Raw genomic sequence first — 13,623 nt, forward strand, 5'->3', positions numbered from 1 at the left:
GAGCTATGATAAGATGATAATGAATGAAGGAGGACCAAAAAGGGCCTCTTCCTTAGATGACAAAGGACCCAGAAAACAGTTGATGGCACTGAGATCACCTTTCTGGCTTTTGTGAACACATTATAAGCATTTAAGTTAATACTCCTTATTCCACGCCGCGTGTACTACCTGATATCGCTTACTCTTTTTATGTGTGAGATCCTCAAATACATTTAACTCCTCTTAGGGATTTTATTCGGGGGGGGGAGGGGTGTCCTCAGATAAGTTTCAGTGTCTGAGGGACCCTTGCAAAGACCTAGAAACACCTTCTAGGAACAGGGTCCATAACTTTTTCCACGATTCAGTTCAAGACGCACCACGTTATAGGACTGTGTTTAATCTGAAAGCTTCTAGGGATATTCCCGTTGCCCCTGGTCCATCTCTTAGGAAGGAAAAAACAAACTTCTGTTACCGATTTCCTCTCCTGCTTCAGCTCCTGGACGTAGCGGGCTAACTCCACAGTGATGTTCGAGGTCATGTTCTCGGAGATAACTTCATGCTGCCCAGCATAATCATTCATTTCGTTCAGGGTGGAAAGGAAGGCTTTACAAGCTGTATACCTACGGAAATGAGCACACGCCACTCTTTCAGACAGGGGCCCCGTCCGTTCTAACACTGTATGTGCTGACGAAATATTAATTAAAATCAGGTTAATGTGCGTCAACGTCCCATAGGATCCCGAAAGTTCATTACTCATAAGAGCGTTCTCGTTGAAATGGCTCAGAATTAATTACCACTGAAGCACTCTACATTCTGTGAAGCCGAACCGCTCTATGTAAGGCAGTATTTAGCCTCGTTAATCCTGGTTCAAATATGACCCCAGATACCGTACATGCCAACTATGCATTAATTCAATGGGTGTTTAGATCTAAATTGGAGATTTAACACTTTTGCACTGTCCATGCTAAGGTGCCTAAGTTGCTTACTGGAATGGACAGATTTCTCAAAGAGACGCCTGACATTACAAAAGCCAATCAAGACCATGGAATGCACAATCCTCACTTCCTGTATTTGCTGAGATTACATTCTGAGCTTTTCCCAATTACCTTAATTGAAACAATCTGGAATAGGTCTAGTGACTCAGCGTAAGTTAGCTGAGCCGGGTTTTTACCGTTCTTGATGCCAATTTAAAAACTAGCACAAACACGGGTGGGGAATGCAGCTTATTTTTGTACATTTCCTTTCCCCTTTCCTTCATCAGCATCACGGCCGGTGTAAAGATTACCAGCACATAATTAGCAGCGTTAAACAGACCTGTATTCTTCTTCCTCCTTCGAGTTCTTTTTAGGTTGGTATTTCTTTGCGAGGTTCCTAAAACAAAAATGCAGACATATCACCTTCTATAGAAAGATGATTGAGAAATCGGGAATGAGAGATGAAGTCAGTGCTTTGTGCGTAAGTTTAAAAAAAAAAAAAAAACGCAAAATGTCCGCAGCTGAAATCCATTTATTTCCTTCCTTTTTTTTTTTTTAAAGAAAGTCATCTCTACACCCAATGTGGGGTTGGAACTCACGACCCCAAGACCAAGAGTTGCCAGCTCTCCCAGCTGGGCCAGCCAGGTGCCCCTGCTTCCTTCCATCTTTTCTGCATGGGAGATAAAGCCCCGGTTGTGAAAGATTTGCATCGTTTTTAATCTTTTACCCCAAAGGTAGAGCACGTGAGAACAGAAAGGGTCAGGAGTTGATGCTAACCTGGCTGTTACAACCGGACTTTAATTGGAGAGTACAGACCATGTGTGCACGTGCGGCCGATTTCATCTGCAGTACTGAGCTGAGGGCGAGTTTCCCTCCGGGCCACCGTTCCCTCCCGATCATCTTCATGATGATCCAAGAAAAGCATGTGGACTATGTCCAAATGTTCAAATTAAAAATCCAAGTACCGGGTGCCTAGGGGGCACCGTGGTTAAGCATCTGACTCGGTTTTGGCTCAGGTCATGATCTCGGGGTTGTGTGCTCAGAAGGGAGTCTACTTGAGATTCTTTCTCTCCCTCTGCCCCTCCCACTCGTGCTCTCTAAGATAAATAAATAAATCTTAAAAAAAAAAAAAAAAAAACCCAAGTGCCAAAGGCATGTTGTCAGGGCTGTGTGGTTGCTCCTGCAAAGAGCTAATGAAAAGGAAAGGAATTTAGGGGCTGTTAACATAAGACGTTTAATTAGGAGGACCTGCCTGCCCAGGAGATTTGCACTGACCACACTCAGATGAGACAAAATCACTCACATCTCTCTTTCTAATCTCGCCTCCAGGTCAAGAATCCAGACAATCTTTACATTTAACACACTTAAATTTACACAAAAACCAGGAGGTAACCCTGAAAAAAAATGAAACTCACTCCCATGGATCCCACCCCTGACTTGGGTGGCAACAGCCAGGAGAGGCTGACTAATGGTCCATGATGGGGGTCCTCACTTGACCACAAAGCAGTACTCACTTCCCTGTTTAGCCCGTTTCTATTCCTCTTTCCTAGTCGCTACTTTCATTATTTCACATTTTCTTTTATTCTCCCTGAATCTACAGATTCGCCTAGAAAAATGTGCCATCATAAATTTACAATCTTGGGCGCCTGGGTGGCTCAGTGGGTTAAGCCACTGCCTTCGGCTCAGGTCATGATCTCAGGGTCCTGGGATCGAGTCCCGCATCGGGCTCTCTGCTCCACAGGGAGCCTGCTTTCTCCTCTCTCTCTCTGCCTGCCTCTCTGCCTACTTGTGATCTCTCTCTGTCAAATAAAATAAAAATAAATAAAATCTAAAAAAAAAAATAATAAAAAAAATAAAAGCTTCAAAAAAAAAAAAATAAATAAATTTACAATCTTGATCATGGTACTTTTTACATACAAAGTGGATGTGATTTCATCTCTAACAGGTGTTACTAGATGACATGAGGCAATGGACTTCAGTATAAAAGGGGCGCCTGGGTGGCTCAGTGCGTTAAGCTTCTGCCTTCGGCTCAGGTCATGATCCTGGGGTCCTGGGATTGAGCCCCACATCAGGCTCTCTGCTCAGCAGGGAGCCTGCTTCCCCCTCTCTGCCTGCCTCTCTGCCTGCTTGTGATCCCTGTCTGTCAAATAAATAAATAAAAATCTAAAAAAAAAAAAAAAAAAAAAAAAAGACATGCTCTGGGATGGGTTGAACCCAGACAAATCAGTGAGCAAGTCTGGGCGTCATCTGGGAGTTTAAGGGAGTTGGATGAAATGACCTCTATTGCCCCTTCAAGTTTTCTGACGCAGTATATAACACCCAACAGAATATCAATTGTTGCAATTTAAAATGAAGTTCTTGGACGCTTGGGTGGCTCAGTCTATTAAGCATCTGCCTTGGGCTCAGGTCAGGATCCCAGAGTCTCGGGATTGAGTCCCGAGTCCCTGCTCGGCAGGGAGCCTGCTTCTCCCTCTGTCTGCCGCTCCCCCTGCCTGTGCTCTCGCTCTCTCTGACCAGTAAATAAATATAATCTTTTAAAAAATAAAATAAATAAAATAAAATGAAGATATGAAGAGCACGTGGGTGGTGCACTCAGTAGAGCATGTGAGTGTTGATCTTGGGGTCATGAGTTCAAACCCCACGTGGGGCACAGAGCTTACTTAAAATAGTAATGATAACGGTAATATCATCAATAGTAATGAAATAAAAGTAAAATGAAGACATGAGCATATGATCATTTCAAAATTTAATTAATTTTTGACTATTAATTATAATTAATAACTGATGAGAAGAGAACGTTCCTGCTTGAAGGCTGCTCTGGTGTGACCCATGCTTCAATAAACCATGTCATATTTTCTCTGCTGATACTCTGGACGCATAGAACAGTTTCCCTAATAAATCTAGATCCAAAAGGATGCTGAAAAACATTTCCTTTAAAAATCTGGCTTAGGGGCACCTGACTGGCTCAGCAGGTGAAGCATGTGACTTTTGGGCTCGGGATTGTGGTTCGAGCCCCACACTGGGTATAGAGATTACTTCAAAAATAAAATCTTTGAAATAAATAAATTAATTCATTAATAATGTGGCTTAAAGACACAAATAATGCAAAGGAGAGAAATCTTCCTTGTTGAAAGCACAGTACAGCCGAGATGGTTCACCACAGTCACTCCTTAAAAGGCAGATTTAGTAAAAACAGTCCATCCTACTTAACAGGTGGCCAGGATGGAAAGGGGAACACATGGAAAGCACATGACTATATAACCAAGAGGTTCTTTTCCACATAGAGTAGAATATATGGGAAGTTGGAGTGTTAAAAAGCCTATTGGCTGCATGTGTGTTTTTTTTTTAATTTGATTTTTTTTTTTTTTTTTTTTGGCAGAGAGGAAGAGGAGTTGGGGGGCGGGGGCAGAGGGAGCGGGAGAGAGAATCTTAAGCAAGCTCCATGCCCTGCGAGGAGCCTGACGTGGGGCTCAATCTCCCAGAGCTGTCAGAAGTGTGTGAGACTCTTGATCTTGGGGTTGTGAGTTCGAGCCCCAGGTGGGGTGTAGCGACTACTTAAATAAAACAAACAAGCAAAAACCCACTTCACATTTTAAAAAATAAATTAAAAAATTTAATAAATACACATTTTCTTTTCAGTTTCCAGTCCTAAGCCTTCATAAAAAGAATTTTAAATTTTATATCTCGTTGAAGGAAACATAGCTTGACTAGAGACAGGTAAAACCAGAATTCTTTTTAGTTCTTTCTCACCAGTCCAAACCGAAACGGGATTAAAGACAATAGGGGGAGGTCTGTTGTGGGTGACAACCTGTGGAGACGGTCACGTTGGGATGAATGAGTCTCACTTTGACCATGTTGGCATATACAGCATTCCAAATGCTTCTTAAAAGCACCAGTGAGTAATTCACTCTATAAATGCCAACAGAAAACTAAAAGCTTAAGAGGTATGGAAGGGAAAATGAGGATTTTTCTCTCAGGGACCACTAGACAGAAGGATCAACTTTCATTTCCATTTTCTGGAGATGAGTTTTCTAGCCTTATTTTGTATGGGGTCACCTAAAAACAAGCAAGGAAATAAACCACAAAGAACACCTTTAAATTTATGGGATCTTTCTGAGAAATTTTAAGTGTTTTATGTATTATACTTGCTCTTCAGACAGGCTAATGAAAAGGTAAGAGAAAAACATAATCCTCTCATAAGGATACTGGGTTTAAACTTGGTTGATCCGAAGAGCCACAGGGAAGCTTTAAAAAAAAAAGGAGATACCTGGGCCCAGTGCCAGGCTCTCTGAAATGGAAGGTCCAGGGTTGGGTCCAAGAATGTGTTTGGTTTTTTTTTTTTTCTCTATCTTTCCTTCTTTCTTTCTTTTTTTTTTTTTTTCAAAGCTCACCACAAGACTTCCGGACAAAGACAGCAGAATAAAATTCAATCAGAGAACTGTGCTTTCCCAACAAGAGGTGAGAAGGAAAAGCCAGGACAATGATCAACAGCAGAAAACAAGCCCATGGGGAAAGAAGCATAATTTCAGTCTACGCACTTTGTAAAGTGGCGACCGTGGTGAGGGACAGAAGATTCTGGGGCCGTGGAGAAGGATGCTGTCCCTACTCTTGCTGCCACTACAGCCGGGGGTGAAGTGGGGTAGGAATAAGCCCATAAAACCCTTAAGATCAGTTTCGACAATATACACTGAAGGGTGAGTAAACAATCGGGGACAGTGACAGGAAAGCTCTGAGAAGACGCGCAGGCTGACCACCCAGGTTCCAGAATTCAGGCAGGAGCAGGGGTCACACCACCTGGATCCTCACGCTCCAGGGCTCGAAGCTGGATGCCCGCGGGAGATCACGCCTAACCTAAGGCATCCCGAAGGAACGAGGATTATCTTTGACCTAGCGGACTAAACTCTCAAATACAACCTCTAGCAGAGTTCTGGAACACACTCAGAGTCTCAAAGATGAAAAGTACAAAGCCAGATGCTTTGCCTCACCCTTACCCCGTAACGGAGCTCAGAGGGAAAGGCCAACCGTTCTAGAAGCACGGCCAGGAACGCTCACCTACCCTCTATCAGAACCTACAGCAGCACTGGGGTTGCTTAGGTGGGTAAGAAAAGCATGCTTAGAAGTTCATGTGCCTTATCTTATGAAGTCCCCTTAACAACCCTGGAAAGGAGGAATTACTATTATTCACATTTTACAGATGAAAAAGATGAAGCACAGACAGGATGGGCCCCAAGCTGTGCGACGATTGAACAGAAGAATCAAGAATGCATCCCAGGTACTGGGGCTCTAGCGTCCGTTCTGTCAACTGCTTCGCCGAACTGCCCATATTAAACGTAAGTGAGGCGAAAACCTAGGACATGTAATACAGGAGAGAAGGAAGGAAGGGGAAAGGTGGGAAGGAAGGGAGAAAGATTCGGAAGAACAAAAAGAAGGGAGGGAGGGAATGCCAAAAAAGAAAAAAAGAAACACAAAAAAACCCCACAACAAATCAAAACACCAAGCAAACAATCTGGAAGAAAGGAAGCAAAAGAAGCAAAAGCAAACCCCTCCAGAATATTTTACACTACAGAAAAACTTCATAAAAACACAAAGCCAATGAAGTCGAGAATTCCCGGGCCACGGGCTCAGACAGACTGCGAAGGTAAGGAAATGAACTAAGAACGGAAGCTACCACTACAGAACTAACGAATACGGTGGGCTGGGTATCAAATGTAACAGAAGCAAGCTTTGAGATGATCACTGTAAGGAAAGCAACTAACAAAAGCAGAAGAAAAGATTACCTAAAGAACGAGATACTTTAACATAAGGAAAAGCTGTATCTCTGAAGTATATAAAGCCAGTAAATCATACAGAAAAAATATTCAGATGTAACTGGAGAAAGTGACCCCGAAGTAAATGAGGGATTGGATCTGCATCTGAATGGGCTCTAAGGAAACTGACCAAGAATGATCAACAAGGCTGAGCTTGGCGATGCCATCAAACCGCTAAACAAACAAAAAATTCCTCACATATATAGTCAAAAAAGTTCACCTACAAAGAAAGAAAAAAAAAATCTGGCTGGCCCCAGACTTTTCCACCAAAAACCAATGCAGCGACAAAGTTTGGAGAGGACGAAAATATGACTGGCGAATAACCAGGTCAAATTATTATCAAGTATGGGGACATTCTCAAACAGAAACAAACTCGGCAGAATTACTCCACAAACTCTTATTAGGGAAGGAAATATTTATATTTCTCTTGATGCCAAGAGACAGGTGGAGAGGTTGTGCTAGAAGGAATGGAGGTGAGCATACATTTATATTTAAATACAGAATTAAGGGGCACCTGGGGGGTTTAGTCGGTTAAGCCTCTGACTCTCGGCTTAAGCCTCTGACTCTCGGCTTTGGCTCAGGTCATGATGTTAGGATCATGGGATCCTTCCGGGCATCGGGCTCTGAGCTCAGCACAGAATCTGCTTGAGATTCTCTCTCCCCCTCTCCCCTACCATGCTCACACATACTCTCTCTCTAATAAATAAAGAAATAAATGATAAGTAAGTAAGCAAATAAATGCAGAATTAAGACAAGTTAACTGTGGGACTGTGTTACAGACCACATTATATAGCTCAACTAGAAGAGGAAGCAAAACATGTAAAGATTATTTCCTTTCTCTTACTTAGCAGTGAGCCAAGTGAGCTTGCTTAAAGTTATAACAAGAAGTTAAAAAAAACAAAAACAAAAACCAGTAATGACATCCTACAAGTTTTTAATAATTTTTCTTTTTTTTTTTTTAAAGATTTCATTTATTTATTTGTCAGAGAGAGAGTGAATGAGAGCAAGCACAGGCAGACAGAGTGGAAGGAAGAGTCAGAGGGAGAAGAAGACTCCCTGCGGAGCAAGGAGCCCGATGTGGGACTCGATCCCAGGACGCCGGGATCATGACCCGAGCCGAAGGCAGCCGCTTAACCAACTGAGCCACCCAGGCATCCCAAGTTTTTAATAATTTTTCTGCTAAATCTTATAAGAATTCAATATTTATGGTTCAACAAATCCTTCAGTTCCATCTGTATGTATTTTTTTATGGTGAAAGTAAATATAAGTGGAATTCCTTGTATACACAATATATTTTATAAAATGATTTCTACATAATTACCTTTTATTGACAATTAACTCTAATTAAAAAAAAAAAAAGTTGGCCAGGACATGAATGGTTCACCAAAAAGAACGTATTAATGACTCAAAGGTATAAAAACAGGCTCAACCTCATTGGTAATAAGAGAAACACAAACTAGGGCTCAGACTCTCCTATTTTTACTTATCACATTGGCAAAGACAGGACAAGACTGGTACCAAGCAGCGCTGAAGGTCAAGGTCAATGGCACTGCCCCACGCTGTGCCATAAGCCGTAAGGGTCACAGCCTTTGAGTGGCAACTTGGTGAACTCTACCAGAACCAGAGTGCTACTTTCAGGAACTTTGTTTCTGGAACGGCTTGTCCAAGTGCGTTACTCAAGGTTATGCATTGCAACTTTGTTCCGAGTTGCAAACAATTGGAAACAATCAACATGTCCACCAAGCCATAGCAATACTGTAAAACCGCAAAAATAATGAGTCCTCGGAACAATCTCCAGGATGTAGAGAGACAAGGGCACACGGAACTGCTCGGGAAGCAAGGAAGAAAACACACCCTCATTTGCCTGCGGTGTCATAAAATTTCTTGGAAAAGATAAACAAGAGACTGATAACATTTATTGTCCCCAGGGTCAGGGTTAAGAGAAGGGACCCTTACCTGCACACCATTTTCTACCTCTGGCATTTTTAATCATGTGAATTCATTATCTGGTTAACAAATAATATAGCTTTTTTAACAGTAGCTAAGGGCAACCGATAGTTGGTTCTCTTCTATAGGTCATATGGAATGTTTTAAACTTTGATTAGGAATTCGACCTTACATTGCCTTGGAGAAATAGTAATTCTGGCAAGGGTCAGTAAACTTTTCCTGAAACAGGTCAGACGGATAGTATTTTAGACTTGGAAGGGCGTCATGCTCAGGTGTCCCTGTTGCAACTAGTCAATTGCAATTGTTCTCAGAAGCAGCCATAGGACAACACATTAATGAATGGGCGTGGCCATGTTTCTGCATAACTTTATTTATAAAACCAGGCAGTGGATGGATTGGGACATAGGCTGTAGTTTGCCAACCCCCCAACCTACAGAAATCAAAGCCCCAATGAACACCCACTGCCTCTAAAATAAGTTAGCATAGGGACGCCTGGGTGGCTCAGTTGGTTAAGCTGGTGTCTTTGGCTCAGGTCACAATCCCAGAGTCCTGGGTCACAATGCCCGAGTCCCGCATCGGGCTTCTAGCTTGGCGGGAAGCCTGCTTCTCTCTCCACCTCTGCCTGCCACTCTGCCTGCTTGTGCGCTCTTTTTCTCTCTGACACATAAATAAATAAAATCTTAAAAAAAAAAAAAAAAAAAACTGGGGCGCCTGGGTGGCTCAGTGGGTTAAAGCCTCTGCCTTCAGCTCAGGTCATGATCCCAGGATCCTGGGATCGAGCCCCACATCGGGCTCTCTGCTCGGCAGGGAGCCTGCTCTGTCCTCTCTCTGCCTGCCTCTCTGCCTATTGTGATCTCTGTCTGTCAAATGAATAAATAAAAAAAAAATCTTAAAAAAAAAAAAACTAAGTTAGCATTATTTTTCCTCTAATTAATGCTGAAAAAATTAAAAATGATTTAATACCAGAAATCTCTCCAAAAAGATCATGTTGCTTTTTCAAATCACACTGGTATTTCAAGCAAGCATTTGCTGACCATGCTTCAGTCACCCTGGCCTTTCCATTCCTTGAACATGTTTCCACCTCAGGACCTTTGCACTCACTGACCCCTTGGCCTGGAAGAGCTAAACCCAGACCTTAGCATGCTGGTCTTCTCTCTTTGTGTTTCCGTTCTCAAGCAACAGGTTTTCCCTGGCCAGTCTAGCTACGTAACCCCCACCCACTATCACGCTCTATTACACCACTGGCTTTATTTACCTGGGTTGATAAATGCTATCTTTAAAAAAATCTTGTTTGCTTATTTGCATGTGGTCTGTTTTCCACAGTGAGAAGGTGAGCTCCAAGGTGTCTTGTTCATCTGAGCTCCCCTGGTACTCTGCTCACACACTGTTGGTTGTTCTGTTTGTTGGTAAGCCCTCATCAGCTCTCATAGCTTATGCAAACACATGATTCTCCTTGAAGCAGTGGGGACCAAACATCTCAGACCTGGACGTCTCGATTCAGCCTTCCTACAACTATTTACTGAGTTCCTATCATGCATCAGGAGAGAAACCAGCAAGGAGGCTGGTATGGTTAGAGCAGAGAGAGGGAAGAGGAGGAAAGAGACGTCAGAGAGGTTGGGGGATATGGTCACATAGGGCTTTGTAGGACATCCATGCTAAGGGTTCTGGATTTACAGAGTGAAATGGGAAGTTGTTGGAATTTTGAACAGAGTGCCATGATCTAGCTGCTTTGTGGAAAACAGACAGCCAAGAGGGGATAAGAGGGGAATAAGAGAAACCAGTTAGAAGCCTTGGAATAACCCAGGTGAGAGGTGATGGGGACTGGACCACAGCGGCCGAGGTGCAGGTCAGAAGAAGGGGTCGGATCCTGGGTAAATTTGCCAAGTACAGTCACTGGGACTTCCTGATGGCTTACACTGGGGACACTGGGGATGGGGGCGGGGTAGTGGCAGAGAAAGAGGGAATTTCTGACCTAACCAAGAACAGGGTTTCTGACCTAACAGGGAAGGAGCAGCTGCCTTCAAGTGCCTGGGAAAAGCCGGGCCTTGCAGACGCACGCTGTAGGCGGGCAGCTTCGGCTTCAGACACTTTCCATTTCAGATAGATTTTAGGAGGTAATGCATAATCTATATTGGAGTCCAGGACAGAGGGCTAGCTTGGAGGTCCACACACCTGCGAGCCACTGTCACGTGGATCACACTTAAAGCCAGATGAGAGCACCCAGGGAACACAGACCGAGAGGGGGAGGTGACAGGGACTGGGAACTAGGGCATACTGGGTGAAGAGGCAGGAGGCAAAGAGGACCCCGTGAGACGCTAAGAAGGAGTTCCCAGTGAGGTAGGAAGGAAGCCAGAAGACTAGACTGAGGCCAAGCCAGGAGGAGGAAGCATCCGCCCCGTCAAAGCCGCCGATGGGTCAAGGACGCCTGACTGCGGACAGGGGACAGGCGATTGGGTTGAACAATACGGAAGTCACAGGGGCCCTGAAAGGGCAGTGCTGGCTGAGAGGTGTGCAGTGAGTTTAAGGTAGCGAGAGGGGAGGGATTGGAGACAGCAAGTAAGAACCCTTTGAAGACGTTTGACTGCAAAGGGGAACAAAGAAACGGTGGCACCGGGTAGGAAGAACGACCTCAGGAAAGTTTGTTTCTGGATGATGGTGTGCTCGGGTGTGCTCGGGTGTCGACGGGGATAATAACCCAGGAGAGAAGATGTGAGGACGTGGGAGAGAGAAGCACTGGGGCTCGGTTCCAGAGCCGGAGGGAGGGGGACACCGAGTGCACAAGAGGGGAGGCTTGGATGTAGACAGAAGCATCTCGGGGCAGGGGGCACAGATGCTGAGAGTCTCAGGACATTTTCTTCCGACTGCTTCCGTGCTCTCGGCGACGTAGCAAACAAGTGGCGAGGATGGGAAAGGAGATGCTGGGTTTGCAGAAAGGGGGAACGGAGTCTCTTCGGTGAGTGGGGAAGCAAACTGGCCAAGGACAGGAAGGATGCTGATGTATTGGCATTGAGGACCTGGCTAAGGGCTCAGTATCAAGGAGGAGGAGACCAGTCTGAAGGGTTAGTTCAATTACTCCTGATCCGGTACATCAACTTCTGCCAACAAGAACAAATTCAGACACGGCCTAGGGATGTAATGAAACAATGTTAATACATACATCTCAGGGGGCGCCTGGCTGGCTCAGTCAGAGGAACATGCGACTCTTGGTCTAGGGATTGTGCATTTGAGCCCCATGTTGGGCACAGAGCCTACTAGATACATATTTAAATCTCAGGAAAAGCACTTCTCAAGAGGCTGCCGTGAGAACCCTGACATCTACTTCAACTTGTGATCCACAAGAGGGTACACAGTCAAGGAGAGCCACCGCACTTGGCCCGAAACCCACACTGGAATTTGCATTCTTTTCCAACAGCCCGCCCCCCTTTTGCTACCTGCGTCCTCCGCCCCTCACCTAGGGCGGTAAGAAAGGGCCAGAAGCCAGGTGCAGTTCAGAGGGGGAGCCAAGAAAGCCCTTTCCCTTTGTGACACGGAAAGGAGCAGACACTTGCTAAAAGCTGAATTAACAGCATCTACTCCCAAACCTCCTGAACAAAACAGGATCATGACAAAGGTGCCGGGAAGACAAGTGTAAGCTAACAGAAGAAGAAAGGGAACAAACACGTAAATCCATGCAGTGAGACCGTATTCTGGCTAAGGACGTTATGTAACCCATTTTCCCACGAAGGGCATTATGATGAACAGTGTGATATTTGGCTAATGAGGACGAAGCAGCCCCTTCCCTGTTGCTACATTCAGGATGGGAGGCGGATGCACACACGCAGTGCCAGAGATCGACCTGGGTTCAGCAAGTCATAAGCCTGTTTCATTGAGCAATGGGTTTTTGTTTGATTTACTCAATGGAAAGAGCACGTGTCATTCACAAAAACATCCACATGTACCCTCAGGGCCTTATTTATAAACAACACCAGCTCTAGGAGAATCCACCTTCTCTCAGGGCCCCTGACATATCCCTTCTGCAGACACTCTTTGGGTTCAAACGAAATGTTTCTAGACCAAAAGTCATCTGGATCTTTAACAGATCTTCAAACAATCGGCACCAACCCATTCCACCAAACAAGAAATCATTAAAGATTGTGACCACTACATCCAGTTCCAGCTTCATTCTACCAACAACTTTTACACATTTTAGCTAAAAGCACAGATTCCTCGAATAATTTCGCCATTAAATGCGTAAGCGGTCCAAGCACTTTTAAAATGCTGCCCACGGGACTCGTACAGGCTTCTGGATGGAGCGTGGATCAGGAGAAGCAGTTTGGAAAACTATCTACTTAGAGCTAAACACCTGTGACCCCACAATTCCAGTCTTGGGTGTATATAGAGTTCGTATCCCCAAAAAGGGGCCAAGCAATAGCCTGGTGGCCGAGAAGTGGGTGAACTGTGGTATACTCACACACCCAAGACCAACCACCAGCGAATGGAACAAGCTCCCACCATAGACAGCCACACAAATGACTGTCCCAAACCTAAAGTAGAACAAAAGAAGCCAAATGCAAACAGTGCTTAATAAGTGAGTACTTTCACATGAGGTTCAAAAGCAGGCAAAACCGTCTGTGTCACTGGAAGTCAGAAGTGTGAACAGCCATGGGAGGAAGGTGTTGCACTGGAAGGGGCCAGGGGACCTCTGGGCCTGGATTTGCCTATTTCTCCACCTGGGAGCTGATGGCACGGGGGTGTTCACTCTGGGAAGATTTCTGGGGCTATACACTTATGACATGCACTTCTACCTCTCTATATATTACACTTCAATTAGGAGTTTTCTTGAAAAAAAAAAAAAAAAAAAAAGTAGCTCCAAAATTCAAAAACTATCCTTTAAAAAAAAAAAAAAGAAAAGAAAAAGAAAAACGGAGCCTAATGGC

The 13,623-nt window shown here is 44.4% G+C and overlaps 1 protein-coding gene and 2 long non-coding RNA genes across 26 annotated transcripts in view; 2 read left to right on the top strand and 1 right to left on the bottom strand.

Moving 5' to 3' along the window:
• The window catches only part of FNBP1 (formin binding protein 1), a 144,325-nt gene that overhangs the window by 75,592 nt on the left and 55,110 nt on the right, over window positions 1–13,623 (bottom strand). For all 24 annotated transcript variants that reach the window (XM_082695997.1, XM_082696010.1, XM_082696009.1 and 21 more), the window contains exons 3-4: window positions 1,294–1,350; window positions 452–599 (exon numbers count right to left, since the gene is read on the bottom strand). In XM_082695997.1, coding sequence (XP_082552123.1) covers window positions 452–599; window positions 1,294–1,350 — 205 coding nt within the window. The remainder of the gene's footprint in view (window positions 1–451; window positions 600–1,293; window positions 1,351–13,623) is intronic.
• Window positions 1–13,623, top strand: part of LOC309846678 — a 76,635-nt gene that overhangs the window by 11,694 nt on the left and 51,318 nt on the right. The window lies entirely within an intron of this gene.
• Window positions 4,293–9,611, top strand: LOC309846677. The gene is made up of 2 exons (XR_014302074.1): window positions 4,293–7,690; window positions 7,922–9,611. It is a non-coding gene; the product is annotated as an uncharacterized lncRNA (long non-coding RNA).

This window comes from Mustela nivalis (assembly GCF_964662115.1).
Source record: "Mustela nivalis genome assembly, chromosome: 13".
Taxonomy (NCBI): domain Eukaryota; kingdom Metazoa; phylum Chordata; class Mammalia; order Carnivora; family Mustelidae; genus Mustela; species Mustela nivalis.